The sequence below is a fragment of the Nomascus leucogenys genome, chromosome 11 (assembly GCF_006542625.1).
Source record: "Nomascus leucogenys isolate Asia chromosome 11, Asia_NLE_v1, whole genome shotgun sequence".
Lineage (NCBI taxonomy): Eukaryota > Metazoa > Chordata > Mammalia > Primates > Hylobatidae > Nomascus > Nomascus leucogenys.
The window spans coordinates 72,765,475-72,782,146 of NC_044391.1; the positions used below are offsets into that span (position 1 = coordinate 72,765,475).

Consider the following 16,672-nt stretch of genomic DNA (forward strand, 5'->3'; position numbering starts at 1 on the left):
ATTCTTTGAAAATATTATTCTACATATTATTTAAAGACTAAAAATGTGTTTATTGTTGTAATTGATAACTTTGGAAACTTGTAGTCTTATGAAACTAATGAAATCTATAGACATATTTTTACACATATACAATGATAAATATTCAAAATATGTTAAATTATTCAGGGGCTGGGTTCACAGACTCCTTTGAATGCTGACCTTTAACATAAAACAATTAATTTTATTGCTTTAAAAAACCATGCAACAATGACAAATTTATATAATCATATCACTTTTTTTTTTTTTTTTTTTTGAGACGGAGTCTCACGCTGTTGACTGGGCTGGTATGCAGTGGCATGATCTCAGCTTGCTGCAACCTCCACCTCCCGGATTCAAGTGATTCTCCTGCCTCAGCCTCCCGAGTAGCTAGGATTACAGGTGCCCGCCACCACGCCCGGCTAATTTTTTGTATTTTTAGTAGAGACGGGGTTTCACTACGTTGGCCAGGCTGGTCTCGAACTCCTGACCTCATGATCCGCCCGCCTTAGCCTCCCAAAGTGCTGGGATTACATGTGTGAGCCACTGCACCCGGCCACTTTTTCTGATTTATAAATAATTTTCTTGCTTTCAGATGAGAATCTCAAAGATTCTGATATTTTCTTGAATGCAACATTTAAATAAATTTAAAAAAATAAGATTTCATCAAATGGAATCAAAACCTGTTATCGTGGATGAAGATAAATGAAAATAATCAAAGGTGAAAACCTTTTTGGAGTTAGTAAATCTATAATAGGTATTACTTAGTGTTTACTTGTGTCTTCTTAAGGAAATAATGTGTACCTACTAGTTGATTTTCCTTATGTTTTTACAGAAAAACAAATGGGTGTTTAACTTAAAAATCTAGAGTTGGGTATCAAAATTATATGTTTTGTATTTTTGTATCTGCTTCCTAACCATACAAAAATAGACACCTACAATTTTAATTTTTTTTTTTTCATTCTGCTTTGGGTGGATTAAGTATGTTATGGAAAAGTAGCTGTTTGAATAACAATTAGCCAACTTAATAATGGCCCAATCTTTTAAGAATTTGCAGATTTACAAACAATCTTTCATTTAGTTTTGACTCTCTGTGCTATTTTATACTTCTCCATTGATTTCATTTTTAGCATTTAAAGCCAGTTTCTTTTCTTCTTCTTTTTTTTTTTTTTTTGAAGCCACTTTGTTGTATTTTGAGCAGAAGAGTTATGCTATGCAGACTTTAGTTTGGGAGACTTGTTCTTATGTTGACCTTTTTGCCATTTTTCATGATGATTCATAAATAATAAATGAGGTACTGCTCATAATTTGACATTTTACTGCCAGAACAACTAACTGTTAAGTACTAAAGGCATCAGTCAAAGGGAGAAGCATCTCTTGTGGCCCCCATAAAAGTATGTTGAGCAAAGAACTTTGCTGCAGGTACTGAGGATTATCACCCCAAATTTCCAGTGATGTGTATAAAATCTTAGTAGGGAGCTTATTCTGACAGATATTTGACAGGCTTCTGTTATAATAATAAAGACCTTTAAAAAAAAAAAAGGGAGGGCCCTACTGTGAAAGGGTTATCATAGGCCCTTCTAAGTGCGAAGAAGGGTTTGTGAGGGGCCGATGAAATTTTCCTGTGTAATGAAGCATCTTTAACTTTATGTGTGATGGTGTTAAGTAGGAAATAAGGTGATGTCCCTTCACTACAGTAGGTGGCCCCCTTTTTCTCCTGAAGTGGGCTTGGGATAGGATGCACTTTTTCCTTCCCCAATACCTCTGTAAGCAACATGCCCGGGACTAGCCTAACAGCTGGCTTGGAGTGTTTCAGTGTTTCGTTGGCTGGCAGCACAAATTTAGTATAGTAACAAAGTTAACGCAAGGCAGCCTTTATGCGTTTAGTCTTAAAGTATATTATGCCAGTCTCAAGTTGGGACTTGTGAAAGCTGGTCTTACCTAACATTCCAAAAGGGAAGTAATACATGTTTAGTCATGAAAAAATTGTAACACTTTGATGGAAAGAGCAGCTAACAGCCAGCCCATAGCTTTATTATTGTTCACATAATCGAAAGGTAAACCAGCATAATTTTTTTCCTGCTGATTTTTCTAGCAAGTCTCACATTTCATAAAAGCCCTGGGAATCTTTATAGCAATAATTTCCTTTCCACTTCATTGGAAAATCCTGTGAAGTGCAGGGCACTCTTTTATTAATTTTGTTTAGCCATTACAAACCCCAAATTTATTTTAAATACAGAACATCCTGGGGTGTGTGCGTGTGTGTGTGCGTGTGTGCGTGTGTGTGTCGGCCACCAGAAAACTTTAAAATATTTTGTTTGTTTTGTTTTTATACTAGGGTGATTTTTTTTTTCTAACATTATTTTTAAAGATATTAAGACTACAAACAAATTGAAAGAATTGTTCAACTAGATTTCATCTAGATTTATAAATTGTTACTGTTTTTCACATATACTCTTCCCCAACCCAACATATTTACTGACAACAGTAAAATGTCAAATTATGAGCAGTACCTCATTTATTATTTATGAATCATCATGAAAAATGGCAAAATCGGCATAGCGTAACTCTTCTACTCAAAATACAACAAACTGGCAACAAACTAAACCAAACATATTTGGTTTAGTCACAGAAATTCAAATGAGGATTCCTGTAATCTTACTGATTTTTCAAAATGTATTCTTAAAGAGACAGGGGCGTTCAAGGAGAAAAAGTGTCACATCTTCAGAGGAATTAAAATTAGGTAAGATTACTCTTAAGCCTTTCTCAGTCCTGAAATGAACTCTTTATTCTGTTTTCTCACTTTTTTGATATGAGACATTGAGCAAATGTATTACCAAGGCTTACCTTGGTCTTCTAGTTGTTTCTCCATGGCATATGACTTTTTCCTCCCTTCTTTCTTTGGCTTTTCTGCATTGGTGTGGACCTGGGGACAATGTGTCCTCCCAGTGTTGGTAGGCATAGTATTTGTGTTATAATCTCATTTTTCTGTATCACTAATCTCAGATGTATCTGTTTCTTCTTAAGGAAAATGCACATATAAAGGGCATCATAGTCCCTTATAGTACACTAACTCGTTATTACAAAACAAAGACAAGCAGGGATCTAATTGCAACATAGCTCAAGGTGATCTCTCTTGAATGCCCATGTTGGTCTTTTCCATTTGGCTGAAACATGCAACAAAGATTATAGTGAAACCTTTTCCCAAATCTTACTGTTCCATCTCTGTACACAACTCATTCTAATTGTGGCTCACATCCAGTAGCTGAGAATTTGTGCTGAGTATAATTATTATAAACCCTTTAATAGTCAGTCTTTTGACAAGATTGGTATCATTGGGTCCCTATGCTTGAATTACTGTGTTTAATCTGTCATTTGAAATTATTTGTATCTATCAGGTCTGCTTTATGCGGAACACCTTTTTCTGGTATGAGAACTTCATTTGATTAAAGGGAAGGGGGATGGTTTGGAGATTGAGTCTGGAGATAAGGCTGCATCTCTGACTGTTGTGCTTTTACTGATACTCCTTCCTATGCTGGGCAACTTAATCTATCTCCTTGCTTTGTAAATCTTGCTTATGCGAGAGGCAGTGTCCGACTGTGAGAAGACTAGTGATTGGGGTCAGTTAAACTCCAATTTGGAACATCTCCACTTAGCAGCTTTTTTTTTTACTTTGGGCAAGGCATATCTTCTTCTGAAAATGAGCATGGGAATGCCTGCCATGTAGGGTTGTAAAGCTTAAATGAGGTAATCTATTCAGGGTAAATATATACAGGGTAGTTCCACAGTGTTTGGAACTTGGTTGGCATTTAAGGGTACAGGAGCACTTTGTCTTTTGTCAGAAGGTGAAGGGAGAGCAAGCGAATGAATGGGGTGTCTGATGCATGGTGGAGTTGGAATGATATGCCTCAACTCAGAAGTTAAGGTACATCCATAATTTTGGTTGCTTTTAGAAAGCTTCTGGTTTCCTATTAGTGACAAATTGATGATTGCTTGAAAAGCTTTTTATAATCTTTTTTGACAGTTTTTTTCTCCTGTAAAGGAGGAAGTTTGGACTTCTTTATTCCAGACTATCTGAAATTGTGGGAATCTATAAAAGCTGAGGTTAGAATATATGGGGAGAGAAGGGAGGTCATCTCAGTAGGGTTACTGTGTTCAGGATAAAGCTTCATTCATTCATAGTTTGGGCATTTTTGGACTTAGGAAACTCAGTTGTACAGTTAAATAGAATAAAAAAACAAAGATTTAAAGACCAATGACATTATGTGTATATATGATATAAAGTCAATACATAAAGCTAATATTTAAAAAAAAAAAAAACCAAAGCTATAAAAGCCTTCAGAAATACATTAGATACAATTACTTAAGATCAACACCAGTAAGTAAAGTCATATACACACATTTAACGTTTAAACTGAAGTTCAAAAATAAAGGTGGACATTCTATTATTATGCCTCAGAATGTTTGTCAGTTTGAGTTGTATTACAAGAGTGGCAAAAGTTCACATGCTGAGTAAGTTATGTAATTTTTAAAGAACTGGTTTACTTCTTTAAGTCTTAAATTTAATTTCCTTTCTCTTTCATATTATCTTGCCTTTTTCTTTCCCTTTTATCACTCCCCCCAGTTGTCTCAACTTCCATTCCTGCCATTTTCTCTTAGTGTCCCCATCTCTCCTTTCCCCCAACTTCTTTTCTTCCCATCTTATTTTTTTCTATAAGGACTTCATATTAGAATGAGAATGGACGCAAGGAAGCAGAAACCTGGGTTACATGGATATTGAAAATATTGGTACACCCAATTTCTGACCAAGGCTGAGTTCTCTGGCCTGTGTGGTTGCACCCAACTATTTGATTTGTACTTCTCTGTTTGCTATTTCACATGGAGCATATTCACTATGCACATCATAGCATAGGAAGGAACTATTCTACATGTTCATAGAAATCCCCGGGAAAAGCCTAACTAATATAAAAGCTGATTTGTTTCTCCATGGAAGTCTTTTGAGGCAGGGTCTTGCTCTGTCATCCAGGCTGGAGTGCAGTGGTGTGATCATGGCTTACTGCAGCCTCAACCTCCTGGACTCAAGTGATTCTCCCACTTTTGCCTCCCGAGTTGCTGGGAATACAGGTGCATGCCACCAGGCCCAGCTAATTTTTTTTTTTTTTTTTTGTAGAGTTGAGGTTTCACCATGTTGTCCATGCTGGTCTCAAACTCCTGGGCTCAAGCAATTCACCTTCCTTGGCCTCCGAAAATGCTGAGATTATAGGTGTGGGCTACTGCATCTGGCCCCCCATGGAACTCTTTTAAACTGACTTATCCATTATGGGAAGATAAGGGTTGCTTCTACTTCCTCACTTCCCATTCACAAATGGAGCTCACCCCACCTCCACCTCATAGTTATCGTTGACCTTATAGTTATAGATTCATCACTTTTGACTAAATTTAGAGTGTATAATTCTGTTGGCTATCACTTCCTCTTTGAATCTCTCTTGTTCCTTGGTATTCAGTACACTGAACTTCCTGATTCTCCTTTTATACTAACACTACCCGCTCCTCCCAGTTCCAAGGCATCATCCCCTGTTCCTCTTCTGTCTGTTCTGACCATTAGACCTGTGTAGTATGGCCTCTGGGGTTCTCATCTCATTCCTTTTTCTCTTCCTGTCTCAAAAAAGATTATTCCCTCCACCTCTAATCTTAGTCCTGCTTTTGGAGCCCGGGTCCATATTTTGGCCCAGCTGTGGGCTCTTTGACCCTAGCTCTCTCACTGATACCTCAAATGGAACATACCCCAAATCCGCTTCTGTGATGATGACCTAGCAAACCATTCAAGCTAACGATCCTGAGAGAAATCAACCCTCAATTGGAGGAGAAGGGGGTGGAGGCATTATGGATCCCATTGCTAATATATTTTACATATTAACCACATGTTTTACATAGAGTCCCCCACTTTCAATGGTCTTGGACTCTGAACTTGACACCTCTCTCCCTGAGAATGTCTGGAAGGTCCATGTCAGATGTTTTCCCCATCATTCTTGCCTGCATACATGGAAGACCTCTTTAATTGACCTGGTCTCACTGCTCTTCCTTCAATCTAGAATCATCCTATAGTTGGTCAATTGATTTTCCTAAAGCACAGCCCAGAACATGTGGTTCTTCACCTTAGAAACCTTCAGCGACTCATTAGTGAAGACCAGGTGTCCCAATACAGTGCTTGGCTGTACAGTCCTGCATCTCTGTCCCAAATGTATTGCCTATGTCATGTGCTGCAGGCTCAGGCCCCCTGCAACCCTCACACTCCAACCACAGCACAGTTCCACCTCTACCTGAGCCTGCCTTGAAACTGCTCATTGTGCCGCAGGGTTCCCTTTTGAATGCTCTGTTTTCTTCAAGTTCCAGTTCAAATTTCCATCTCCTGTGAACCCTTCTTCATTTTCTCCATGTGGAATTAATTGCCTATTCCTTTGAACTTCTGTGGTGTGTCTCTCACACCTCCTATCACGTCTTGAGTCGTTATAATCTGTGTTCCTTACCAGTGTTCACCTTCTAGAGATGCAAAAGGCCCTGTAGCCAAGTTGATGATGAAGGAGTGACTGGCTAAATGAACAAATGAATCCACTATTGGGGATTTTACTCCCCCTGAGCTCTCAAGTGCTGGACGGACCCCTGAAGTAATTGTAGGTGCCACGATTGCACCATTCATACCCCTGAGGTTATTGAAGCCCACTCGTGTTGAGACTTCTCTCTTCCCCTCTTAAGAAGCCTCCTCATTCTCCCTGGTGGGGCCTTTGAGGAATTCTGCTAAGTCTGACTGACAGGACAGAGAGGCGGTGACCAGAGCAGTTGAGGTGCTGGTCTTGAGACCACCTGCCTGGGTTTCAGTCCCAGCTCTGCCCCATTTGTTGGTGAGTGATGTGCATCATGGGTAAGGTGTATGTTTACTTTGTGCTTCAGTTTTGTTCCTATTTTTAACTAGAGAGCCTAGTAGTATTTGTCTCATAAGATTGTAGTAAGAATTAGAAAGATGATAATCATTGTAAAGAGCCTGGCACACAGCAGGCATTCAGGAAATGACTGTGAACTGCTTGGGTAAGGTCCTGGGAGGTTCTTGTTAGCCTGTAGGCCAGGGCTTATTACCTGGCAGCATCTGGGCTGGTTACTACCCACACAGAAATGTATTGTTTTTGTGGGGTCAGGGAGCATGGGGGTGGCTATGGAAGTTTTGTAAATAACAGGAAATATAGCATGAGAGACTGGAATTATGAATTCTCTTGAGAAAATTAGATCTGAGATTGTAAATACAGTGGTTAAGAATATGGGCTTAGAAGCCACATCTCAAAGCCCCATTCCTGCAGATGGCAAGCTCTGTGACCTCATGCAAGTTACTTAGCCTTTCTGTTTCTCAACTTCTTGATCTCTAAAATGAAGATAATAAGCATTTCATAGCCTGCCTGGGATTATTAAAGGAGACAGATGTGCTGCTTTTGTTGTTTTGATGGGTCTAGCAGTCTGTATTTTGAGAATCTCTCCAGCCGATTCTGGTAGCCACTAAAATTTGCAAACTAGTATGGCACATGTGTTCTGTATTCATATTTCCTACATTTGGTTTCTTCGTAAAATTTCAAATATTGAGATGTGTTTCTGGGTGCTTCAGATGATTTGTAAATTCTGCACTTTCCTTAGTAGGGCTACTCTCTTCTAAGTATGTTTTTTCTTAAATAATAGATAATACTGACTTTGGGTTTTTTTGCTCTGGATATTCTGCTAATATCTGTGTGAACTTTGATCTGTTAACTTGCTGAAGGAATACAGTTTATGTCGGGGTAAGATATACGTACTTTAGAAAGAATACCTTGGAAAGTTATGAAAGGCAAAAGCTTTTAAATGGATATGGAATGTAAGAAATAATGGGATTAATAAGATTGAATGATTCTTTTATAAGTTTTGACATAATGACTTTATCTACCTTTTGGCTTCCATGAATTGAGAATTCTCCCTCCTTCTCTGCCTCATCCTTTCCACTTTACAGTTATTTTCTTTGGTTTCTCAAGAATTCTTCCGTGTGTGGGAACTGCACTCCCTTCAACCCCCCCCTTTTCCTGAAGGTTATTGGGAAGATCTTATCCTATTTTTTTGTACAAGTAATTACATTTTAATTTTTGACAAAAGCCTTTGTATTCTGAGCTCACATATTCTATCAATCCAAAGCTACTATTTTCTTTTATTCTTTTTGGTGTATCATTTATGACTATATTGTAGCATCTTTTTTTTTTTAAATATTTTAGAACTTAGTATTTGTGATTGCTCGTTTAGGAAGTTCTTCATTTTGTGAATGTGATTTTAAGATATCTCTACTATGACTCTTCACCAAGTTCTTGATGTAACAGATTATTTTATTCTACAGATCAGGCACTCTGCCTTTGAGTGGAATATTATAATGGAATGAAGTATTTGTATTTATGGATGACAGATTTGGTCTTGGAATTTATCTTGGAAGATCTTTCCTAAAAATTGTATACTTTAGGTGTACCCACATTAAGTAGAGATTGAAAATGTCATTAGAGGCAAAATACATAGGTTACCCCACCAAACATAACTGGCTGTTTAACAAGGGTAGCTTGGATGCAGTTATTTACAAGATTATAGTCTACTTGTGATTGTGTAATGTACTCAGTAGAGGTAATATGGATTTAGTGACATCCCTAATAGTAATGATTATTTGATTCCTTTAGTGGAGAGAACGAAGATCAAGACATCAAGAGTACTTTCTGAAGGTGTTTGTTATATGCTACAGTTACAAATTTTACTTAACCATTATCAACAGTGCATAGCTAAAGGATTTGGTCAATAGCTTTACTTTGGATTTGGCTATTCCGTGATCCTATTGTTGTCACTATCATTCACTAGTGACCCCAGGAGCACCACAATTTTCAGGCCCTACATACATGTTATAGGACAGTAGCCAGAGAGAGCTTGAGCTTTCATTTCAAGAAATTTATATTGTCTTTGGATAATAGAAACATCAATGAGAGTTGGCTTCCCTTTTGCTTCTCTAATGCATAAAATAAACCAAATGGGCTTTATTTTATCAAACATTTATTGATTGCGCAATGAAACAGTCTCTCCTTTCAAAAATATACATTGGTTATTAAAAGAGTAGATACAAAGGTCAGGAAGTAATTACAATGCAATGTGATAAGTTTAATAATATAGGTGTGACAGCATCAGAGGAGGGGGTGATTGGATTTGAGGTGATGGTGGGATGTTGGCCAGGTAATATTTCATGGACTAAGTGATGGCAACATAGGGTTTCACAGATGGATAAGAGTCTTCTAAGTGTACCAGAGGGAAATACACATGTGTGGTGCCAAAACGGAGCATGGCATTTTCTGAAAGTTAGAAATTTATACAAGAGTATAAAGTTCAAGAGATGGATAAGTAGCTAGGAGGTAAGGCCAGAAAGGTAGGCAAGTTCTAGGGCCTTTGAGGCCATGGAAGAAAACGTGGGCTTCACCTTATGATGGTCATGTTGGAGCTCGTGGCACATTTACAGAGCTTAACTACTCCTTCGTGTATTTTTTCTAGAAGGTATAGACTCTTATCCATCATTTCAGAAAGCCACATTTTACTTTTTTGAATCACAAAAGGATGCAAGAAAAAATACCAAGGTAAATAAGTACAAGCAGGTCACCATCCTTTGAAAAATCTCCCAATATGGATGTTACTGATTATGGGTCAGCAATTACATCTCTGTATGTATCAAGAATAGCAATTCTATTGAAAACATCTGTAGACCATGAAGACTGTAGGGCATATTGTGGGAGATATCAAGAAAATCTGGCATGTCTGTCTCTCAAGAAGCTTTAACATTTTTAGCGGATGCAGTCAAGAATATAGCTAACTAGAAAAGGGGGATCTGCATTGAGAACCCTATCACACACCCAAACAGTAGAAGTAATTATTTTTAACCAGGAGGATGGGGCAGGGGCATAGGGGTTGTGGTCCAGGAAGGCATTGCTGAGTAGGTGGCATGTTTGACCATCATTAGAGTATTTGCTGGACAGAAGGAGAATTCCAAAGAATAGTTAACACAGCATTCTCACACTTGAATTGTACACACTTAAGATGTAAGCAAAGTAGCTTAATAATGGTGCTTGTGCCTCCTATGGTATATTATTGTAATGTGAAAGACGCTGTTTGTAATTGTAAGGAGAAAATCCTTTACCCAGGATTTCAGAGGTCTTGCTGACCCACTTCAGTTCCTCAGACTCTTCAAGTCTGCATTCCTTTCAACCCCAGCTGCAGTTTTCAACAATGGACTTCAAGAGTTGGGCTTTTTTTTTTTTCTCTGCACATATCTACATTTAAGGGGCACAAAAGCAGTAGTGTTGTGTGAATTGTGGAAAAGAATGTGAGAAGGTGTTTGGAGGGGAGGTTTGTAGGGATATACATTTCTCCTTAATCTTTTCCAAAGTGTTAAAGTGAAATGCTTGAAATAATGACCTCTAGTGGCCATTTGTATCCTGTTGCATTCTCTTAGTATGTGGATTTAAAATTTATATAATCTTTTCTGTACACCAGGATAATGTAAGAGAGCATTTGTTCCAATCTTTTATTCTTGGTTAAATTTGATTTCCACATTATCTACGGAAGTCTCATCAATAAATAGAAGTTAACCCTATGTATAGTTGTCAGCCTAAGGTTATATTGTCTGTCTGACTGCTATGATTTTCTTGGCTTGGTGCTGTGGTCTTTCTCCCTCGCATACATGGTAGCTTTTCTGTGAATTTTTTACATAAGAATATGTATATTAAGGGATCCATACAAATGTTAGTTGCTGCCAAAAAGAGAGTTGTTTCTTTAGCAATAAACAGTTGATTTTGCAGTCTACAGTCAGTCTTATTGTTGGTTTGACTGTGAGTATATGGAACTCTGGCAAAATGAAATGGAGCAAAGCACACAAAGAAGACCACCACCACAACAAATACTTTGCCTTCCAGCTTTTTGTTGTTTTTTCTGTCCTTACTTTTGGACTTTCTATAAGAATCATATACTTTTTTTGCAATAACCACATAGAACACAAGCATTAGGACAAAAACAGTCCAGAAAATAAACTGGGATATGTTATTTACCATTTGATGCCATTTCAGCCCCAGAGGCCCCTTTAAGGAAGCACACTTTTTCACAGACGATGGTGTTGCTTCCTTGTTGCTCAAGATCATATTTGGCAGGGAGATGAAGAACAAAAGGGACCAGATGAAGATTGAGACCGTTTTTGCAAAAACAGGTTTCTTTAGAAAACTATTTCTCAAAGGTCTGATGATCTTGAGGAATCTGTCAAAGGCTATGAGCCCTAACAGCACGATGCCCACATACATGGTCTCATAAAATATCACCGAAGAAAAACGACACACAAAAGCTCTGAGCTGCCAGGGTGCCAGGTGTGAGTCAGAGAGGATTTTGAAAGGAAGCATGAGTGTTATTATCAAGTCGGCCACCAAAGTGTTTTTGAGGTAGATGATGAAGGTGGAAGAGCTGGGGATGTGAACAAACACCCACAGAGCCAAAGTATTCAGCACGATGCCAGTCAAGAAAACCACTGTATAGAGGGCTGGGAATACCAGCTGTACTATCCGAGTGTCTCTGGGGCACTGCTCAGATCTGTTGAAGCCTTGCATCACTGTGGTGTTCATTGCTTCCAGTATCACCTGTTACCAATAAACATATATACAAACAAAAGAAAACAAAAAGCCCTTCATGATTTTCAAATGCTATTTTTTAAAAACAGACTTTATGTTTATAGCATATTAACACCCTGCATTTATCCAACACTTTCAACAGATGTGTTGAGAAGGAAAATACCGTTTTCTGGCTAGAATTTTTAAAGCATATAATACATTTTTGGTACTTTTAACAGTACCATTACTTTCACATCCTTGTGAAATCCAAATAACAGGTTCTACCTCATTCACAGGTGCTACTGTTAGCCATAAAACAAAACACTGTTTAAGAGATAATAATACATTATTATTACTAATATATCAGATTGCTGTAAATTATGTAATTTCTTATGCTCATAAACTATGGTTTGTAGAATATTAACTTTAAAGCACCTTTTTTCCCTTAAGCATATTCTATCTTTTATATAAGCAAGCACACTCATAATAAAAATTGAAATTCACCTTTGGGAGGATACTCAGTTCTCTCTGTCTTCTTATGGCGCAGTCATTAGTTTAGCCTACAAAAGAGCATGTGAAGCAAATGTTCTGCTTTCTTATAGTGGATTTCCTTCCTTATTTTTACTTATGTAATGTGACCCATTAGAACCTCTTCATATTTAGACCTTTGGGGCATTTGCTAATACTCTATTTTAGTTCAAACTTTCATACTGTTAATCTGTGACTTGAATAAAGAAGCTTATTTGCAATTATCTTTAAATATTTCTTCATAACTTTCTTGAAGTTTATCTTCTTGATCTGCATGTTCAGTGAACTTTTTGAGTGCCTCTTGTATATAGTGGGAAGTAGAAAGATGAAGAAAATAGTCCCAAATTACAATCAAGTAGGACAATAAGACTACCTAAAATCAGACAGAATAATCTTCTGTATCCTTGTAAACTGGATTTTCCAGTAATTTGTGTTCAGGAGGACGGTATGTTTATTTTTGTAGATATTTGTCTTAGTCTTCTGGTTTGGGGATCTCTGAGAGTTAACATCATGTTTTCTAAGAGGTGAAGACTATTAGATCCAGATTTTTGGAGTTAGAATCCCAGTTCCACCAATTAATTGGGATTAGATTATAGATAAATGATTCAACAGCTCTGTGTCTCAATTTCCTCATCTGTGTAATGGGTTTGAAAATAGTATCTACCACACTGTGTTATTAAGAATGAATTGATTGCCTGGAAAGGTGCTTGACATATAGGAGATACTAAAAAATGTTAGCCACTTTTAGTGGCTTTTAGTCCCATTGCCGTGGGAATGAATTGCAAATCCAGATAGAGATATTATACTCTTTCACTTAGTAGAGGGCCATTTTTGGAAATCTTTTTTGTATTTGGTGTATTTTGAGTACAGAGGACTTCAGGAATTTCATCAATCAACATTGGGCCAATATCTGTCCATTTTTTCCTTTAACTCTCTTCAAGTTTGAAAGATGTAATGGTGCTTTTGCATAGAGAAAATTGTTGTCCATGGCAGAAATCTACTTGCTAGGTAGGCATAGGAAAAGCGGAAATTAGGAGATCTTATGGAGGATGTGGAGTTCTCCATGGTGAGTTTCATTTCATGTTTCTTGCCACAAGTGTTACCAAGGAGTTAGATGAGACTAGTGTTGGTTGATCACAAAGTTTTGGGTGACTTGGCTTTGAATTCTGAGAAGAAAAACTTAATATCCCCCTGGACATTTTAAAATTTGAGGCAATACAATGTCTAATAGTTTTGATTAGACTACTCAATAATGGCACAGTTTGAAAAATTTCTCTTTGATTGAAATAAATTAATCCTTGGGAGTATAGATTCAAGATTTCATTAATGTAATAGAACATACATGTATGTCTTAAACATAAATGTATATCTTTTGGTTTGCTTCAGCAGAGGACAAAAATCCTTTATTTCTTAAGTAGAGAAATTTAACCTACAAAATTAATTGTAAATTTTCCTATAGCCCCAAATCCATAATCTAAAGGAAGATCTGGAATAGTTTTTCTTTAAGCAAGATAAATTCTGTGCAGGATAATTTCACAATCTGAAAACTGGAAATCACTTCTTGGTCAAATTTCAAAACACTGAAGTGTGGGAAACTTTCCAAAGAGGAACTGACTTACGGTGCCTGTTTCTAGAGTTATGGAAATAGATTCTCTTAAATGTGGTAGATGTCAAAGTGTTTGACCATAGTAAATATCCAGTAGATCATTCATTTCTGTGTGTTTGTGCTTCTTATGTATTAGCTGATTTTTCCTTAGTTCACAGCAGCACTATTGCCTGCTGGGGAGGCCTTTTGCCCTTGAAGACACAGCTGAGAAACTGCTCAGCAGAATGTTTAGGCGCCAGAGTGTCTGGGCTCAATTCCTTTTTCCAATTCTTTCTTTTCTTGTGACCTTAGGCAAGCTGCTTATGCCCACTATGAAATGGTTGCCTTATCTTTACAATAAAAATAAATAATAGTATTTGCTTTACAGTGTTGTTAAAAGAATAAAATGAGTGAACATTCACCAGTGCTTAGAATAATGTCTGTCATGTAGGTATCATGTAAGTTTCTTGTTAAATGAAATTGAAAGAAAATTGGAATGTTGTACATACATATGGTGATGTCTCATGAAAGGAGAGAAGAATCAAAGAAGATACAGTGAAAGATCCCAGAAGCTAGGAGCCTATGAAATGGGAATAAACTAAACATTTAAGATCCTATAGGGCTCTAAGGAAATGTAGTTAAAAATCAGTAAAGTCACACTAGCTATACTGTTTTAAGTGATTATATTATTTTAGAGTTGAGAAAAAAGGAAATGCAGAAGCTAAGCCATTTTCCCCAAATCATGCAACCCAAATCTGCCGTGAAGTCACACAGTCGGTCTGGTTCCAGAGCCTATGCTTGGAACCTGTCTCACTCCCCTGCCTCTGAGTAAGCCATAGATAGGGTGACAGTGGAATTGTTTGCCAAATTCTGGAGTTCTTGAGCTGGAAGTTCCTGATGTGTGAGAAGGAAACAATCAGCCACAATGTTTAATGGACTTGTGAAACTTTATGCCAATGTAAATTGAGTGAGAGCAGTGTGATCAGAAGGGATAAAAAGAAGATAAAATGAAAAGTCACAGAAATCAGTCTCTAGCCAGATAGGAATAAACTACTATTTCCATTTGTAGTCTCATTTGAGATTTCTCACTTGGATCAAAATTGACAGTCCAAGGCCCAGTACCATATAAATAATATGTGAAAAGATGAGGAAGTATTTGCTTTCATTTGGGATGAAAGTTGAAGTAGGAACTCCTATACTTCTATACTCTTAGAAAAGACTTTTACTTCTCATCAAAGTATACCATGGTACTTTCCCAGATTATGTGAAATTGTTTTAAAAATTCCATACAAGACTAACTAAAAGTGGTAAACTAAAAGTGGTAATAATAAGCTGAAATAAGTTATACTTTTTATTAATATAGCAATCTATTTTTCTGAGTAAGAACAATAGTAGAAAATATCTACATGTAACTAGAGATAGGCAATAAATTCACTGCTATTTGGAACATTTAATATTTCACATTTTTATTATAAAAGGAAATTATATGTTTCAAAATTGAAATACAAACATATATAGTAGAAAGTGAAAGTTAATACATATACATACCAATGTATGTGTACAAATATATTTACATTTATTTATATATTGGATTTTTGTTTTCATTACATGTTAGTACACGTAGACTGACATGATTTTTTTTTTAACTTTATTTTAGGTTCAGGGGTACATGTGCAGCTTTGTTACATAGGTAAATTGTGTTTTGTAGGGGTTTGGTATACAGATTTTTTTGTCACCCAGGTAATAAGCATAGTACCGGATAGGTAGTTTTTCAGTCCTTACCCTCCTCCCACCCACCACCCTCAATGTAGGCCCTGGTGTTTGTTGTTTCCTTCTTTTCGTCCATATGAATTCAGTGTTTAACTCCCACTTATAAGTGACAACATCTGGTATTTGGTTTCCTGTTCCTGTGTTAGTTTGTTTAGAATAATGGCCTCCAGCTTCATCCATGTTGTTGCAAAGGACACGATCTCTTTCTTTTGTGTGGCTGCATAGTATTTCATGGTGTATATGTATCACATTTTCTTTATCCAGTCTACCAATGATGAGAATTTAGGTTGCTTCTGTGTCTTTGCTTGTGTGAATAGTGCTGCGATGAACATACACATGCATGTGTCTCTATGATAGAATAATGCCTATTCCTTTATGTATATACCCGGTCATGGGATTGCTGGGTTGAATGGTAATTCTGTTTTAAGTCCTTTGAGAAAAGCCAAACTGCTTTCCACAGTGGCTGAACTAATTTACTTTCCCACCAGTAGTGCATAAATGTTCCCTTCTCTCCACAGCCTCACCAGTGTCTGTTATTTTTTGACTTTTAAATGTTAGCCATTTTAACTGGTGTGAGATGATGTCTCATTGTGGCTTTGATCTGCACTTCTCTAACGACATGCCAATCAAATTTAAAATCAGTTATGCTACATAAATTTACCATAGTTAAGCTGCGACTGATGGGCATGTAGTTAGTTTACAATAGTAGTTTTTCTCTATTAAAAACAATGCTATAGAGCAAGTATGTGTCCATATATTTTTGAGCATTTTTTCTAGCATGTTTGTAGGAAGTTTCCTAGAAGAAGGATTATTGGCTCAGTCCTTCTAGGAAAAAGTTATTTGTCAAAATGTTAAATAATATTTTCAAATAGTTTTCCAGAAAGATTGTACCAATTTATTGTTCAATTAAGAGTGGGATTCTCGGCCGGGCATGGTGGCTCACGCCTGTAATCCTAGCACTTTGGGAGGCCAAGGTGGGTGGATCATGAGGTCAGGAGTCCAAGACCAGCCTGGCCAAGATGGTGAAACCCCGTCTCTACTAAAAATACGAAAATTAGCCAGGCATGGTGGCGGGTGCCTGTAATCCCAGCTACTCAGGAGG

The 16,672-nt window shown here is 37.2% G+C and overlaps 2 protein-coding genes across 8 annotated transcripts in view; one reads left to right on the top strand and one right to left on the bottom strand.

Moving 5' to 3' along the window:
• MED12L (mediator complex subunit 12L) overlaps positions 1 to 16,672 on the top strand; it is a 334,555-nt gene that overhangs the window by 216,070 nt on the left and 101,813 nt on the right. The window lies entirely within an intron of this gene.
• P2RY13 (purinergic receptor P2Y13) lies at positions 10,552 to 12,259 on the bottom strand. 2 transcript variants are annotated; one of them, XM_003256304.3, is made up of 2 exons: positions 12,192 to 12,259; positions 10,552 to 11,717 (listed from the first exon to the last, which is right to left on the bottom strand). In XM_003256304.3, exon 2 carries the CDS (start codon positions 11,700 to 11,702, stop codon positions 10,701 to 10,703), a length of 1,002 nt encoding a protein of 333 aa, XP_003256352.1. In that variant the 5' UTR covers positions 11,703 to 11,717; positions 12,192 to 12,259; the 3' UTR covers positions 10,552 to 10,700. The 2 variants fall into 2 exon arrangements, with proteins under 2 accessions (XP_003256352.1, XP_030678593.1); XM_030822733.1 differs by having other exon boundaries at positions 10,552 to 11,723; positions 12,192 to 12,248.

Bases quoted from the DNA above. Each gene is read 5' to 3' on its own strand.
- P2RY13 (XM_003256304.3), bottom strand. From the start codon at position 11,702: ATGAACACCACAGTGATGCAAGGCTTCAACAGATCTGAGCAGTGCCCC.